At 46.7% G+C, this 14,560-nt stretch overlaps 1 protein-coding gene across 1 annotated transcript in view; it reads left to right on the forward strand.

Annotated features, from left to right (window-relative positions):
- The first annotated feature begins 2,291 nt into the window (after positions 1 to 2,291).
- SLC9A8 (solute carrier family 9 member A8) overlaps positions 2,292 to 14,560 on the forward strand; it is a 54,849-nt gene continuing 42,580 nt past the window's right edge. Inside the window, exons 1-3 of the mRNA XM_029070537.1 lie at positions 2,292 to 2,345; positions 4,805 to 4,983; positions 10,288 to 10,368. Of these exons, the coding sequence (XP_028926370.1) occupies positions 2,332 to 2,345; positions 4,805 to 4,983; positions 10,288 to 10,368 (274 nt within the window). The 5' untranslated portion in view covers positions 2,292 to 2,331. The remainder of the gene's footprint in view (positions 2,346 to 4,804; positions 4,984 to 10,287; positions 10,369 to 14,560) is intronic.

The following is a 14,560-nucleotide window of genomic DNA, read 5'->3' on the forward strand; positions in this document are numbered from 1 at the left end:
TCTTCACTCTCTCTGCCCTTGTTCCCTGTTCTATAAAATGAGGATGAGAAACATATTCTTCTTCCCCCGTAGGCCATGAGCCCCACGTGGGGCAGTGCCTGTGTCAGATCAGTTTACCCTTTGCTGATTATTCCACTCTATTACTATTATTTTTGTTCTTATTAATAATCGTATTTATTGAGCCTTTATTGTGTGCAAAGCACGGTACTAAGCATTTGGGAGAGTACAATAGAACATCAGATTCATTCCCTGTCCACAACACCTAGACTGTGGTGTTTCTTGTTGCTCTGTACTTTCCCAAGCGCTCTGCACACAGTAAGCGCTCCATAAATACGACTGAGTGAGGTTGTGGGTTCTAATTCTGCTCCGCCACTTGCCTGCTGCACTTTGCTTCTCTGGACCTCAGGTACCTCATGTGGGCATTGAGACTGTGAGCCTCATGCGGGACAGGGACACTTTGTAATAATAATAATGGTGTTTGTTAAGCGCTTAACACGTGCCAAACACTGTTCCAAGCATTGGAGCAGATACAAGGGAATCAGGTTGTCCCATGTGGGGCTCACAGTCTTAAATCTTCATTTTACAGATGAGGTCAATGAGGCCTGGAAAAGTGAAGTCGATTAGACTGTAAGCCCGTCAGTGGGCAGGGATTGTCTCTATCTGTTGCCGAATTGTACATTCCAAGTGCTTAGTACAGTGCTCTGCACTTAGTAAGCGCTCAATAAATACTATTGAATGAATGAATAATGTTGGTATTTGTTAAGTGCTTACTATGTGCAGAGCACTGTTCTAATGCTGGGGTAGATACAGGGTGATCAGGTTGTCCCACATGAGGCTCACAGTCTTAATCCCCATTTTACAGATGAGGCAACTGAGGCACAAAGAAGTGAAGTGACTTGCCCAGAGTCACCCAGCCGACAAGTGTCGGAGGTGGGATTAGAACCCACAACCTGTGACTCCCAAACCCGGACTCTTTCCACTGAGCTATGCAGCTTCTCCAAGCACTCCCTCCTGCGCTTAGCACAGTGCCTGGCACATAGGAAGAGCTTCACAAGTACCATTATTATTATTGTTACTAAGAATGAACTTCATTCATTCATTCAATAGTATTTATTGAGCGCTTACTATGTGCAGAGCACTGTACTAAGCGCTTGGAATATACAGTTCGGCACCGGATAGAGACAATCCTTGCCCAGTGACGGGCTCACAGTCTAAAACGGGGAGACAGACGGACAAAAACAAGACAACATCATCACGATAAATAGAATCAAGGGGATGGACACCTCATTAACCGTGGCTCAGTGGAAAGAGCCCGGGCTTCGGAGTCAGAGGTCATGGGTTCGACTCCCAGCTCTGCCACTTGTCAGCTGTGTGACTGTGAGCAAGTCACTTAACTTCTCTGTGCCTCAGTTGCCTCATCTGTAAAATGGGGATGAAGACTGTGAGCCCCACGTGGGACAACCTGATCACCCTGTATCTACCCCAGCGCTTAGAACAGTGCTTTGCACATTAGTAAGCACTTAACAAATACCAACATTACAGCGTGGCTCAGTGGAAAGAGCCTGGGCTTGGGAGTCAGAGGTCATGGGTTCGAATCCCTGCTCGGCCACTTGTCAGCTGTGTGACTGTGGTCGAGTGTCTTAACTTCTCTGGGCCTCAGTTCCCTCATCTGTAAAATGGGGATGAACACTGTGAGCCCCACGTGGGACAACCTGCTCACCCTGTATCTCCCCCAGCGCTTAGAACAGTGCTCTGCACGTAGTAAGCGCTTAACAAATACCAACATTATCATTAACAAAATAAATAGGGTAATAAAAAGAGACAAATGAGCACAGGGCTGAGGGGAAGGGAAAAGGGGAGGAGCAGAGGGGGAAAAGGGGCTTAGCTGAGGAGAGGTGAAGGGGGCAAGGAGGAGGGGGCAGAGGGATTTTATTGTTGTTGTCGTTGTTATTAATGATGCATTTATTATTGTTGTCCTTGTTACTAATAATGCACTTATTATTGCAGTTGTTGTGATTAATAATGCATTTATTATTACGGTCGTTGTCGCTATTACGACACCCAGGCCGTAGCGGTCCCTGAGCACGACCAGGCCGCGCCTCCCACCACGTGACCTCCCACCCGGTCACGTGCCCCCCGATGACATCATCCGCGCCGAGCCTCGGCTCCTCCGCCCCCTTCCTCCCCCCCCACCCGGCTCTGCCTCCGACCAGAGAGACGAGGAGGATAGAGGGGCCCCGCGGCTCCCCGGCCTTCCGGCGGAAGTGGCGGCGGGCCGGGGCCCTGCTGGCGGCGGGGGAGGCGCCGCTCTATGGTTCGGGGGGGGAGAAGATGGCGGAGGATGAGTGAGTGGGGTCGGAGGGAGGGTGGGGGAGGGGCGGCTGGGAGCCGGAAGGAGGCGGGGGAGGGGAAGGGGGAGGGCAGCGCCGCCCCGACGGCCTCCTCAGGCTGCCTGGCCGAAGAAGGAGAATGATAATAATAATGATGCATTTGTTAAGCCCTTACTCTGTGCTCAGCACTGTTCTGAGCGCTGGGAGATCCAGGGGGATCAGGTGGTCCCACGTGGGGCTCACAGGCTTCATCCCCATTGGACAGATGAGGTCACTGAGGCCCAGAGAAGCGAAGTGACTTGACCAAGGTCACACTGCAGACGATAATAATAATAGTATTTGTTAAGCCCTTACTATGGGCCCAGCACTGTTCTAAGCGCTGGGGTGATACCAGGGGGTCAGGTTGTCCCACGTGGGGCTGACGGTCTTCGTTCCCATTGGACAGATGAGGTCACTGAGGCCCAGAGGAGTGAAGTGACTTGCCCACAGTCACACTGCAGACAATAATAATGATAATGATGGTGTCTGTTAAGCCCTTACTATGGGCCAAGCACCGTTCTAAGCGCTGGGGGAGATACAAGGTAATGAAGTGGTCCCACGTGGGGCTGACAATCTTCATCCCCATTTGACAGATAAGGCCACTGAGGCCCTGAGAAGTGAGGTGACTTGACCAAGGTCACACTGCAGACAGTAATAATAATAATGATAATGATGGTGTCTGTTAAGCCCTTACTATGGGCCAAGGACTGTTCTAAGCGCCGGGAGACATACAAGGTAATGAAGTGGTCCCGCGTGGGGCTGACAATCTTCATCCCCATTTGACAGATGAGGTCACTGAGGCCCAGAGAAGCAAATAATAATAATAATGTTGGTATTTGTTAAGCGCTTACTCTGTGCAGAGCACTGTTCTAAGCTCTGGGTAGACACAGGGGAATCAGGTTGTCCCACATGGGGCTCACCGTCTTCATCCCCATTTTACAGATGAGGTAACTGAGGCCCAGAGAAGTGAAGTGACTTGCCCACAGTCACACAGCTGACAAGTGGCAGAGCTGGGATTCGAACTCATGACCTCTGACTCCAAAGCCCGTGCTCTTTCCACTGAGCCACGCTGCTTCTCTAATGAAGTGGTCTCACGTGGGACTGACAATCTTCATCCCCATTTGACAGATGAGGCCACTGAGGCCCAGAGAAGTGAGGTGACTTGACCAAGGTCACCCTGCAGACAATAATAATGATGATGATGGTATTTGTTAAACCCTTACTATGGGCCAAGCACTGTTCTAAGCGCTGGGGGAGATACCAGGTTATCAGGTTGTACCACGTGAGGCTCAGAGTCTTCATCCCCATTTTCCAGGTGAGGGAACTGAGGCCCAGAGAAGTGAAGTGACCTGCCCCAAGTCACACAGCTGACAAGTGGTGGAGTCGGGATTAGAGCTCACGACCTCTGATTCCCAAGCCCGGGCTCTTTCCACTGAGCCACGCTGCTTCGGTCAACAGCCCAGGTCTGGGGGAGCAGAAGGACCTGGGTTTGAGTCCTACCTCTGCCACTCCTCTGCTGGGTGACCTTGGGCAAGCCACTTCATCTCTCTGGGCTTCACTGACCTCATCTGTCCAATGGGGATAATAATAATAATAATGTTCGTATTTGTTAAATGCTTACTATGTGCAAAGCACTGTTCTGAGCGCTGGGGTAGATACAGGGTAATCAGGTTGTCCAACATGAGCACTGTAGTAAGCACTTGGAATGTACAATTAGGCAACAGATAGAGACAATCCCTGCCCAGTGACGGGCTCACGGTCTAAACTGGAGAGACAGCAGAGCAAAACGAAACAAGTAGTCTGGCGTAAAAATATGGAAGGCTTCACGAATTAGTCCTATTTATTAAGCGCTCACTATGTGCAGAGCATTCGTTCATCCAGTTGTAGTCACTCTACGCTGGGGCTCAGGCCCCCTCCGGTACCTGGAGTCGCAGCCCGTCAGGAGGCACTGGTCAAAAATAGTTCATTCATTCACTAGTATTTATTGAGCGCTTACTTTGTGCAGAGCACTGTACTAAGCGCTTGGATTGTACAAGTCGGCAACAGATAGAGACAGTCCCTGCCCTTTGACGTGTTTACAGTCTAATCGGGGGAGACAGGCAGACAGGAACAATGGCAATAAATAGAGTCAAGGGGAAGAACATCTCATAAAAACAATGGCAACTAAATAGAATCAGGGTGATGTACATGTCATTAAACAAAAGAAACAAAATAAATAGGGTGATAAAGATATATACAGTTGAATAGTGAATAGTGAAAGATATATACAGTTGAACAGTGTGACTGCAGGAATCACTACGTGGACGGGTCGGCCCAAAGCAACGTCCGTTAAGATCTGTCGGAAGCTTATTGAGCGTCCGATAAGAGCGGACTGATGCAAACGTGTGCGTGTGTCCCTTCTCTGTCTAATCTGGCTGCTTTTCCGTCCCTGGCAGATTCCCCAATGCCACCCACGATGGGCTCAACGTTACCTTTCACACCACCCTGGCCGTCACCACCAAGCTGGTGATTCCCACGCCGGCGAAACCCATCCTTCCCGTGCAGACCGGAGAGCAGGCGCAGCAAGAGGAGCAATCCAGTGGGATGACCATCTTCTTTAGCCTCCTTGTTTTAGGTGATTGCCGAAATATGATCTTGCCGACCGGAATGAAATCCACCTCCCCCAAAGCTGTGGGCCTCGGGGGACAGAACCCAGGTTTGGGAGTCAGAAGTTGTGGGTTCTAATCACCCGTCAGCTGGGTGACTTAGGGCAAGTCACTTGGCTTCTCTGGGCCTCAGTGACCTCATCTTGTAAAATGGGGGTGAAGACTGGGAGCCCCACGTGGGACGACTTGATGACTTGTATCTACCCCCGCGCTTAGAACGGTGCTCGGCACATAGTAAGCGCTTAACAAATACCACCATACTATCTATCAATCGGTGGTATTTACTGAGTTCTCACTGAGTGCAAGAACACTGTAGTTGGGAGAGTACGCTCAAAGTAAAACACCACCTGTCCTCAGTGATCTTATCGGGGGCGACTGGTAGACGTAAAGTGTATTCCTATGGTGGGAGCAGGAAAAAGAGCAGCAGTATAACAACAGAATGAAAAAGTCAGGAAGAAACAGTTGAAGAGTTGACTGAGAAGCAGCGTGATCTAGTGGAATGTGCACAGATCTGGGAGTCGGAGGTACAGGATTCTAATCCTGACTCTGCCACCTGTCTGGTCTATGAAGTTGCTTCACTTCTCTGCGCCTCAGTTACCTCATCTATAAAATGTGGATTAATTGGGAGCCCCGTGCGGGACACGGACTGTGTTCAACCTCCTTAACTATCCAGTGCTTAGAACAGTGCTTGACACAGAGTAAATGCTTAAAAAGCAATGTGAAGTATCCGTCAAATGCTTGCTCTATTATTATTAGTTGAGAACATTATTATGAGCTGTGCCCCGTCAGGTAATAGCTGGTGTCGTGAAAGACATTTTAGCCATTGGAGTTCCTTGATAACATCAGAGATTTACCCTTAGGGGCCTTTTATTTATTAATTTTAACTAGATGGAAGGACTGTGTGGAAAGAAATAACTGTTGAACGGTCGCAAAAGAGACCATGAACACGAGTGACGATGAGTCTGAGCCGGTTGTAATTTTGGGCAAACCGGAATTGGAGCCAGGTCCCTTACCCAGTTTAGCTCATTAACAGATACCATTTAAAAAAAAATTAAAAATGAGCTACTTATGAGAGCTGAGGGTGGTTGTTCAGTTGAAGCTACTGAAATGTTAAGAATTAATCTGGGAAGACTTTGACCAGTGGGATTTATGGAGTGCTTATTGCGGTCAGGGTGCCATACTAAGCGCTTGGGAGAGTACAACGCAGAGTTGGTTGACAAGAACCTCGCCCTCCAGGAGCTTCTTGGGGGCAGAGGGGTTTGAAGAGGGGGAGAACTGTGGAAACTCTGGAACTCGGGAAAGGCCTTTTATCTAAACTAGATGGAAAGACAGTACACGACTTGGAGAACGGCGATGGACGGGGAGTCTGAAATCTAATCGACAGTGCGTGGCTGGTTTTGGGCAGGCAACGGGAGGGGAAACCGAGTAACAGGTCGGAAGTGGGAGAGTTGAGAGCAAGGTACAATTAGACGGTGCAAAAAATACAAGCAAGGGGGTAGTGAATAAAAAGAGCCAATGTGTAAGATGGGAAAGGCCGGGCTGTGAGGGGAACTCCTAGAAATCAACGGCGAGGAATCTTGGCTTGATGTGGAGGGGCATGAGTAAAAGCTGGAGACTTTTGAGATGTGTGCTGAATGACATTTTAGGAAGATGATCTGGGCAGCCTGATAGAGACGGATAAGTGAGAGGAAAGAGGCTGGAACAGTAGTCCAATTGTGAGACGATGGTTGCCTTGTCAGTGGAGAGGAAGGGGAATATCCAGGAAATACTGTGGAGGAAGAAACTGGCAGACCTTCTAGCCACTGATTGAATGTGAGAGCTAAAGGCCAGAGAGGAATCCCACGTGAGGGGAACAAATTTCATTTGTTCTGCGTTTTTGGACATTTTGGTACTTTTTACATGGCCTAGTGGAAAGAGCACAGGCCTGGGAGTCAGAGGACCTGGGTTCTAATCTCTGCCCCACTGCATGCCTGCTGGGAGGTCTTGGGCAAGTCACTTCTCTGTGCCTCATCTGTAAAATGGGGATTCATTCATTCAGTTCATTCAATGGTATTTATTGAGCGCTTACTATGTGCAGAGCACTGTATTAAACTCTTGGAATATACAGTTCGGCAACAGATAGAGACAATCCCTGCCCAATGACTGACTAACAGTCTAATCGGGGGGCTCTCCATCCTACTTAGATTATGAGCCTCATGTGGGACTGGGTCTGACCTGACTATCTTCTACCTTCCCCAGCGCGCCAAACAGTGCTTGACGCATAGTAAGCACTTAACAGATGCCACTGGTATGATTACTTTAGAACACTGTGCCATTTCAAGTAATAGCTGGTGTCTTTGAAGAAATTTTAGCAGTTGCAGTTTCTTGATATCATCAGAGCTCTGCCCTTAGAGGCCTTTTATCTAAACTAGGTGGAAGGACTGGGTGGAAAGAGGTAACTGGTAAACTGCCACAAAAAGACAGTAATGACTGGGAGAACGGCGAGCGATGAAGAGTCTGAAATCTCGTCCATAGGTGGGTTTGGGCGGGAAGATTGTAATTTGGGGGCAAATTGGATTTGGATCTAGGTCTCTCACCCAATTTAGCTCATAATTCGGCATGGGAGGACACACATTTGAAGAAAACCATTCCCAAGGGACTGTCAGATTTGGGGATGCAACCCCTAACTATTATAAAGGCAGTACAGTGCTTATTAAATATGTAGAAGTAATAGGTTTTTTGAGTTTGCTAACTGGATGCCATGCACTCTACCAAGCTCTGGGGAAATACAAAAAGGCCAGTGTCACAGTCCCAAACTGTAAACTCACTGTGGGCAGGGATCATGTTTGCTAATTCTGTTGCATTGTGCTCTCCCAAATGCTTATACAAGGTTCTATACATTGTAATAACTACCATAAAGAAGCAGCGTGGCCTTCTGGATAAAGCACAGGCCTGAGAGTCGGTCCTAATCGGTTCTAATCCCGGTCCGCCTCTTGTCTGCTGTGTGACCTTGATCAAGTCACTTCACTTCTGTGTGCCTCAGTTACCTCATCTGTAAAATGGTGATTAAGACTGCGAGCCCCGTGTGGGAGAGGGACTGTGTTCAACCAGATTAGCTTGTATCCACCCCAGCTCTTAGAACAGTGCCTAGCACATAGTAAGCGCTTTACAAATACCGAAATTATTATTAGTAGTAGTATTATTAATTGATAAGGAGCTTCCACTCTAGAGATGGGGACAGAAATCAAAAATGCTTACAATGACCAAAATAAATGAATTTAATAATAATTATGGTATTTAAGCGCTTACTATGTGCAAGCCACATTACTAAGCACTGGGGTAGATACAAGGTAATTGGGTTGGACACAGTCCCTTTCCCATGTGGGGCTCACAATCTTAATAATAATAATAATAATGTTGGTATTTGTTAAGCGCTTACTATGTGCAGAGCACTGTTCTAAGCGCTGGGGTAAACACAGGGGAATCAGGTTGTCCCACGTGGGGCTCACAGTCTTAATCCCCATTTTACAGATGAGGGAACTGAGGCACAGAGAAGTTAAGTGACTTGCCCAGAGTCACACAGCTGACAAGTGGCAGAGCTGGGATTTGAACTCATGAGCCCTGACTCCAAAGCCCGTGCTCTTTCCACTGCGCCACGCTGCTCCTCTGATAATATTGCTCCTCTAATAATAATAGTAATTATTATTTTGGTATTTGTTAAACGCTTACTGTGCGCCAAACACTGTTCTAAGTGCTGGGTAGATAAAAGGTAATCAGGTTGTCCCAGGTGGGGCTCACAGTCTTCCATCCCCATTTTCCAGATGAAGTAACTGAGGCCCAGAGAAGTGAAGTGACCTGCCCAAAGTCACCCAGCTGGCAGGTGGTGGAGCCGGGATTAGAACCCATGACCTCTGACTCCCAAGCCCGTGCTCTCTCCACTGAGCCAAGCTGCTTCGCGAATGTGAAAGTGCTAAGGATGGGTTCGGAAGTGATCAAGATGGCCAATGGATTTTTGTTGGGATGCTGAAATTAACTGGGGAAGGCACGATGGAGGAGGCGGGCTTTCGGAAGGGTTTTGAACGCGGGGAGGACTCTAGCCTGTCACATCTGGGGTGGGATCGAGGGAGATCCAGAGGTACGTATGCCGTGTCTCACAAATTGTATTCAAAAGGAAATGTAACCTAATAATGGACCGATCCGTATCTATAAAGTAACTTGCAGTGAGATTATAATCGTGGATTTCAGCTGTCCACATGTGCAACACACACCTACCTCCCCAGAGATAACAAAGAGGAATTGTAATGCCAGATATGCAGAACTACAGGCGGGTATTCTGTATCTCCACTCATACTCCCAGTTCTCCTTTAAGGCTGGGGTTGTGTTCTTATAAAACGTCTCGCTGAGGAAAAGTCACACTGTCATTCTCACCTATTGTGGTGCCTCACGAGCTCTTCTTTCCCACACCTCAGTGATTCTTCCCCCCCTTCCAACCCCACGGCACTTACATACGTATTTGTACTTTGTATTAAAGTCTGTCACCCCCTGGAAACTGTAAACTCGTGTGGGCAGGGAATGTGCTTATAATATTGTACTCTCCCAAGCTTTAAGTACAGTGCTCGGCCCACAGTAAGCGCTCAATAAATGTGAGTGACTGCCTGATTGCCCAACAGTTCCGCGGTGTCGGACAAATGTTCTCTAATTCACTGAGGACATTTTCGCCCTCTAGACTGTAAGCTAGTTTTAGGCAGGGAACATGTCTGCCAACTCTGTTGTACTCTCCCAAGCGCTTAGTATAGTCCTCTGGGCACTATGTCAGTCAATCAATAAGCACTATTGATTGACTGACATTCTAGCCCAAACCCATTGTGAGAGTATATATTTTGGCAGATCTGAGTGCATTTCCACACCAGATTTCTCTATCCACTTGTTGAAGAGAATCACTTCCCTTGATTTTCAGTTCTCCAGAACAGTATCCATTCTTTAGAATTTAAGGTACAACTAAGGTAGGATTATTTTTTTTCAACAGTAATCATTATAGCAGAATATTGCTTGTTCTTATGTCTTCCAGCACGATTATATTCAATTGAAATAATGGATTAGTTTTATGTGGATTTTGGAGAATTTCTGCATGACTTCTTTTCACTTCGAAATGTGACTGGAGAATTATTAAAAGGCGATGACAGAATTTGAAAAACAGCTCTTAAAAATGTCCAGTTGAATCTCATTTCTGGGATTTTGGAAATTGCTTTTATGTAAAAGGAAGTTGTAACGATATTTTTCTTCCCTCTCCGCAGCAATCTGCATCATATTGGTGCATTTACTGATCAGATACAGACTGCATTTTTTGCCGGAGAGTGTTGCTGTTGTTTCTTTAGGTAAGTGACCATTATGGAAAAATTACCCCTTGAGAAAGCAGACTTTCATTCCTGGACTGCATATTGGCATGCATTAAACTTGAGGGCGGTAATTGTGCTAATGCAGTTCCCTTTGATTTTTCGAAAACCCAATTAATTCTGGCGTGCCTTTTTTTTCTTGCCTCCTTCAAGTAACCTTACTAATGACAAGGTGAGAAAGAAAGGCCAGCCCATGTAAATTCTCATTTTTCCCTTCTTCACCTTCTAATTTAGCATTCGGAGAAAAAAGATCTCATCGTCTTCGAATCAGTTTATAACGCACCATTTGACCAGTCATGAGAGCTAGCATAGCTTCATTTATATTAACATCTCTCTCCCCCTCTAGACTTTGAGCTCATCCTGGGCAGGGAATGTGTCTCCCGATTCAGTCGTATTATGCTCTCCCAAGTGCTTAGTACAGTGCCGTGCACAAAGGACGTGCTCCATAAATATCATCGATGGAGAAACCTGCAGGAGAAGCCTAAGCTAGTCTTCAGTATATGAAATGCACTTAGAAATGTGGGCGTGGTAGTTTCCACGAATTCACTATTGGCAGCTAGCAACGGTAGCTGAATAATCAGCTCCTCCTCGTCCACTGGAGACGCAAACTAGTTTCTTATCCAGTTCCCTCATCTGTGAAATGGGGATTAAGACTGTGAACCCTCTGTGGGACAGGGACTGTGTCCAACCTGATTAATTTGTATCTACCCCAGCACTTAGTAATAATAATAATAATGTTGGTATTTGTTAAGCGCTTACTATGTGCCGAGCACTGTTCTAAGCGCTGGGGTAGATACAGGGTAATCAGGTTGTCCCACTTGAGGCTCACAGTTAATCCCCATTTTACAGATGAGGTAACTGAGGCACAGAGAAGTTAAGTGACTTGCCCACAGTCACACAGCTGACAAGTGGCAGAGCTGGGATTCGAACTCATGACCTCTGACTCCCAAGCCCGTGCTTTTTCCACTGAGCCACGCTGCTTCCCCTGCAGTTCCTGTTCCTGCAGTTCCTGGCACATAGTAAGCACTTAACAGACACCACTATGATAATAATAATCCCCCGATTCAATTACTGAATACCTTTATTGGCGTCTTCTAGGGCCTGTGGTCCTCTGTGCCCCACTCCCCGGGGGTGACCAAGCTCGCAATTTTCCAAACACGCCACCGCCGTGCTCTATGAGGGCCCGTTTTTATAGATAGGCAAGGCTTTGAACGGCTTCACTTCCATGGGACTCCCCAGTAACTTTTGGCATGTTCCCCAATCTTCATTCCCAGCTCCTAGAGGCTGTTCGTCACTTCTGGTCAGGCTTCTAGGTTGCCTGCAATCTCTTCAGTCCTTTTTCTAGAGTATAGATGCCCCCTGATAGACTTTAAGCTCGCTGTGGGGAGGGAATGCATCTGTTTATTGTTATAGTGTATGCTCCCATGCACTTAGTACAGCGCTCAATAAATACAATTGAATGAATGAATGCTCTGCACACAATAAGTGCTCAGTAAATACAAGTGAATTGAATAATGAGTGAATGCCATCTGCAGCAGTCAAGAGTTCCTCTAACTCATTTTCCTGGAACAACTGTTATAAGGTGAATTGAATTGAAATGCCTGGGCAAAAGAAATATTTGGAAGACCCAGATTCTAGATTTAAAAAGGCCCTCGAAAATAAGATTCCGTGGATCGGGAAAGGAATCCATCCTTCCATTCACCCCTCTTCTGTGTGCCTGCCTTTTGTCTCCAGTTGTTCATCCATCTCTGCCATTTCCTCCTTTTCTCCCAAAATTGACATCCCCTGCCTTTTGGTTTTAGTCACCCCTTTTAGAGTAGTTAGAATAGGAAGTGGCTGGTCCACGGGTCCTATCTCCCCGCTCGCCCCCCTTTTGCCACCTCATCCCTTTTGTCCTCCCAGCTTCCCCTCACTGGGGATGATATTCAGAGGTGCCCAGGTTACAGCCATCCACAATATATGCACCCTGGGGATATGACCCACACTATTTGCTGATTTATATCAGCAGAAAACGAACACCGCCCTTCCTCCTCTCCCCATCTCAACAACATTATATCTAATTGCTACGGCCAAGTTAATTCCCTTCCTTTCTCTCTGAAGCCTTTATCTCAGAAGCTCTCTTGGCCAATCTCCACACTCTGCACCTGCCTCCCGGCTCCTCAGTCCGTCCCATCCCCCCAGGCTTTAGTATTTTTTTCCTCTCCGACTGTGATTGGGGAAAAAAGGCCCCGTCTTCCAGAAAACCCTACTAGTCCAGACCCTGACTCCTTTCTGGCTTGTTGGATTTTACACACATTTCCTCAGGAAAGTATTTCAGTTGTCTCTCCGAGCAGCTTTCCGACTGCATTTCCTAGAAGATTTCATCAGCGCTTCTAGGGCAGCCAGTGAATGAAACATCATTCAAGTTCTAAAAGTCCCAGTTCCCAATTTAGTTCACATCTGTCGGTTCATGCCCTATTAGCCTACTCTCCAGGAAAGGAGGGTAGAAGGGATAGCGGAGGAATTGGCTGCCCTTTGGTAAATCTCACAGGTTCTTTTAGTTTAGCAAGACCCTCGCGGCCGAGACGCGTGCTTAGACAAGAAGCTCTTTTGAACCGAGAATATATCTCGTCTGAAGGGCCAGATTCGTAACTGGTTCCAGTTTCATGATGATGTGTAGGTTGCTTTCTGAAGTCGATTTACTACTTGTTTAAAAAGCTCTGACGTTTGTTGTATTTTGTGGCGGTTGCCCAAAGGGCAGCCGGTGAGGAGGGAAAGAAAAATCGCCATTTATAGCTGTGGTGATAACCAACTTGGAAGAAGTTGGGTGAAGTAAACTTGTGGGCGCTGTTTTGTTTCTAGCCTTCCGTAGTTGATTTGTCGGGCTAGGAATACTTCACGGGGGAAGCTGTGCTTGAAGTCAAGGAGTTCTTGGTTGTATTGTTAGTGGACTTCTGAGGTACTGACAAAGCTATTCAAACTGCTGCATGTTCGATAATAAGAGACAGAAACCAGAGGAAATGCTTTCCCGGAATGGGCATGTAGCAACTTTCCAAGTGCTGGGCCAAAAAGAATTCAAAAGAAGCCGCCAAAGAGGAAGGGTGATTAATTCTTTCACGCAAGATTGGAATTTTCCCAATTATCTTTTAGACTGGGGATTGTAAATTCATTATTGGCACATCCCTTCTCCTGCCGCCGAATTCGATTTAGGTTAAACATTCATATATATCCTGAGAAACTGTACGTGGAGAAATCTTAAACGGCAAAACTATTTCCTGCCCTGCCCCCACTCCCCATATTTGATTTTCATTTGAAAACAAACCTCAGCATTCTCTAACTAAAATGGGAAAAATCCTTTTTTTCACTGTCGTTCTTATCCGTGGTACTTTCGCAGAGTGTGAGAAACTAGCTATATCAATGGTTGAAACTGGGGCCACAGACTAATTCAAGGCCTGTGGCCAATGGCAAAGCATGAAAAGGATTGAAAACTCTGTAGCCGCAGAAATGATTGGCTCTGGAGGAAGAAACGAGAAGGTGGGGTGGAAGGAAATGCTGAAAATTTGATCTTCAACTGCTGAGGTCAGCATCCAAGGCTGGTGGTTAGAAAGTCATGTTGTAACTTTTCGACCAATTCGGTAGAGAAATGAGAAGAGGCAGGAAACCCCAAAACGTCAAGCCGAACACAAGTTTTCCAATAACCTTTGCCTTTTTTTTCTTTCAGTTTATTTTCACTTTCTGGGAAATGTGTTGGTACTCTGAAAAGGCTAGAATTTTAGGCGCTAGGTGAGGAGAACTTTTATATAGCGGACAGTGATCTCCCAAGTAAATCTCTAAGGATATAGAAGCCCGTGAAGTTCAGCTTTTCAAAATTTATTTTCCTATGGTCCGTTTGTCCTCATGTCGTTGCAGGCGGTCGTTCTTTTCTGCAGCAGACACGGATACTAGGTGTCCTGCTCAGCAGTTACAAATTATGCTGTCTTCTGCTCATATTCACTCTCATTCATTCCATCGTATTTATTGAGCGCTTACTATGTGCAGAGAACTATTCTAAGCGTTTGGGATGAGGACAGCACTGTAGAGTCGGTAGACACATTCCCTGACCACAGCAAGCTTACATTCTAGAGGATATGCCTAGAGATCTGCAAGATGACCGAAACACTGAATGGATTCGGTGATATGACTTGGCATTTTCGAA

This window comes from Ornithorhynchus anatinus, chromosome 8 (genome assembly GCF_004115215.2).
Source record: "Ornithorhynchus anatinus isolate Pmale09 chromosome 8, mOrnAna1.pri.v4, whole genome shotgun sequence".
NCBI lineage: Eukaryota > Metazoa > Chordata > Mammalia > Monotremata > Ornithorhynchidae > Ornithorhynchus > Ornithorhynchus anatinus.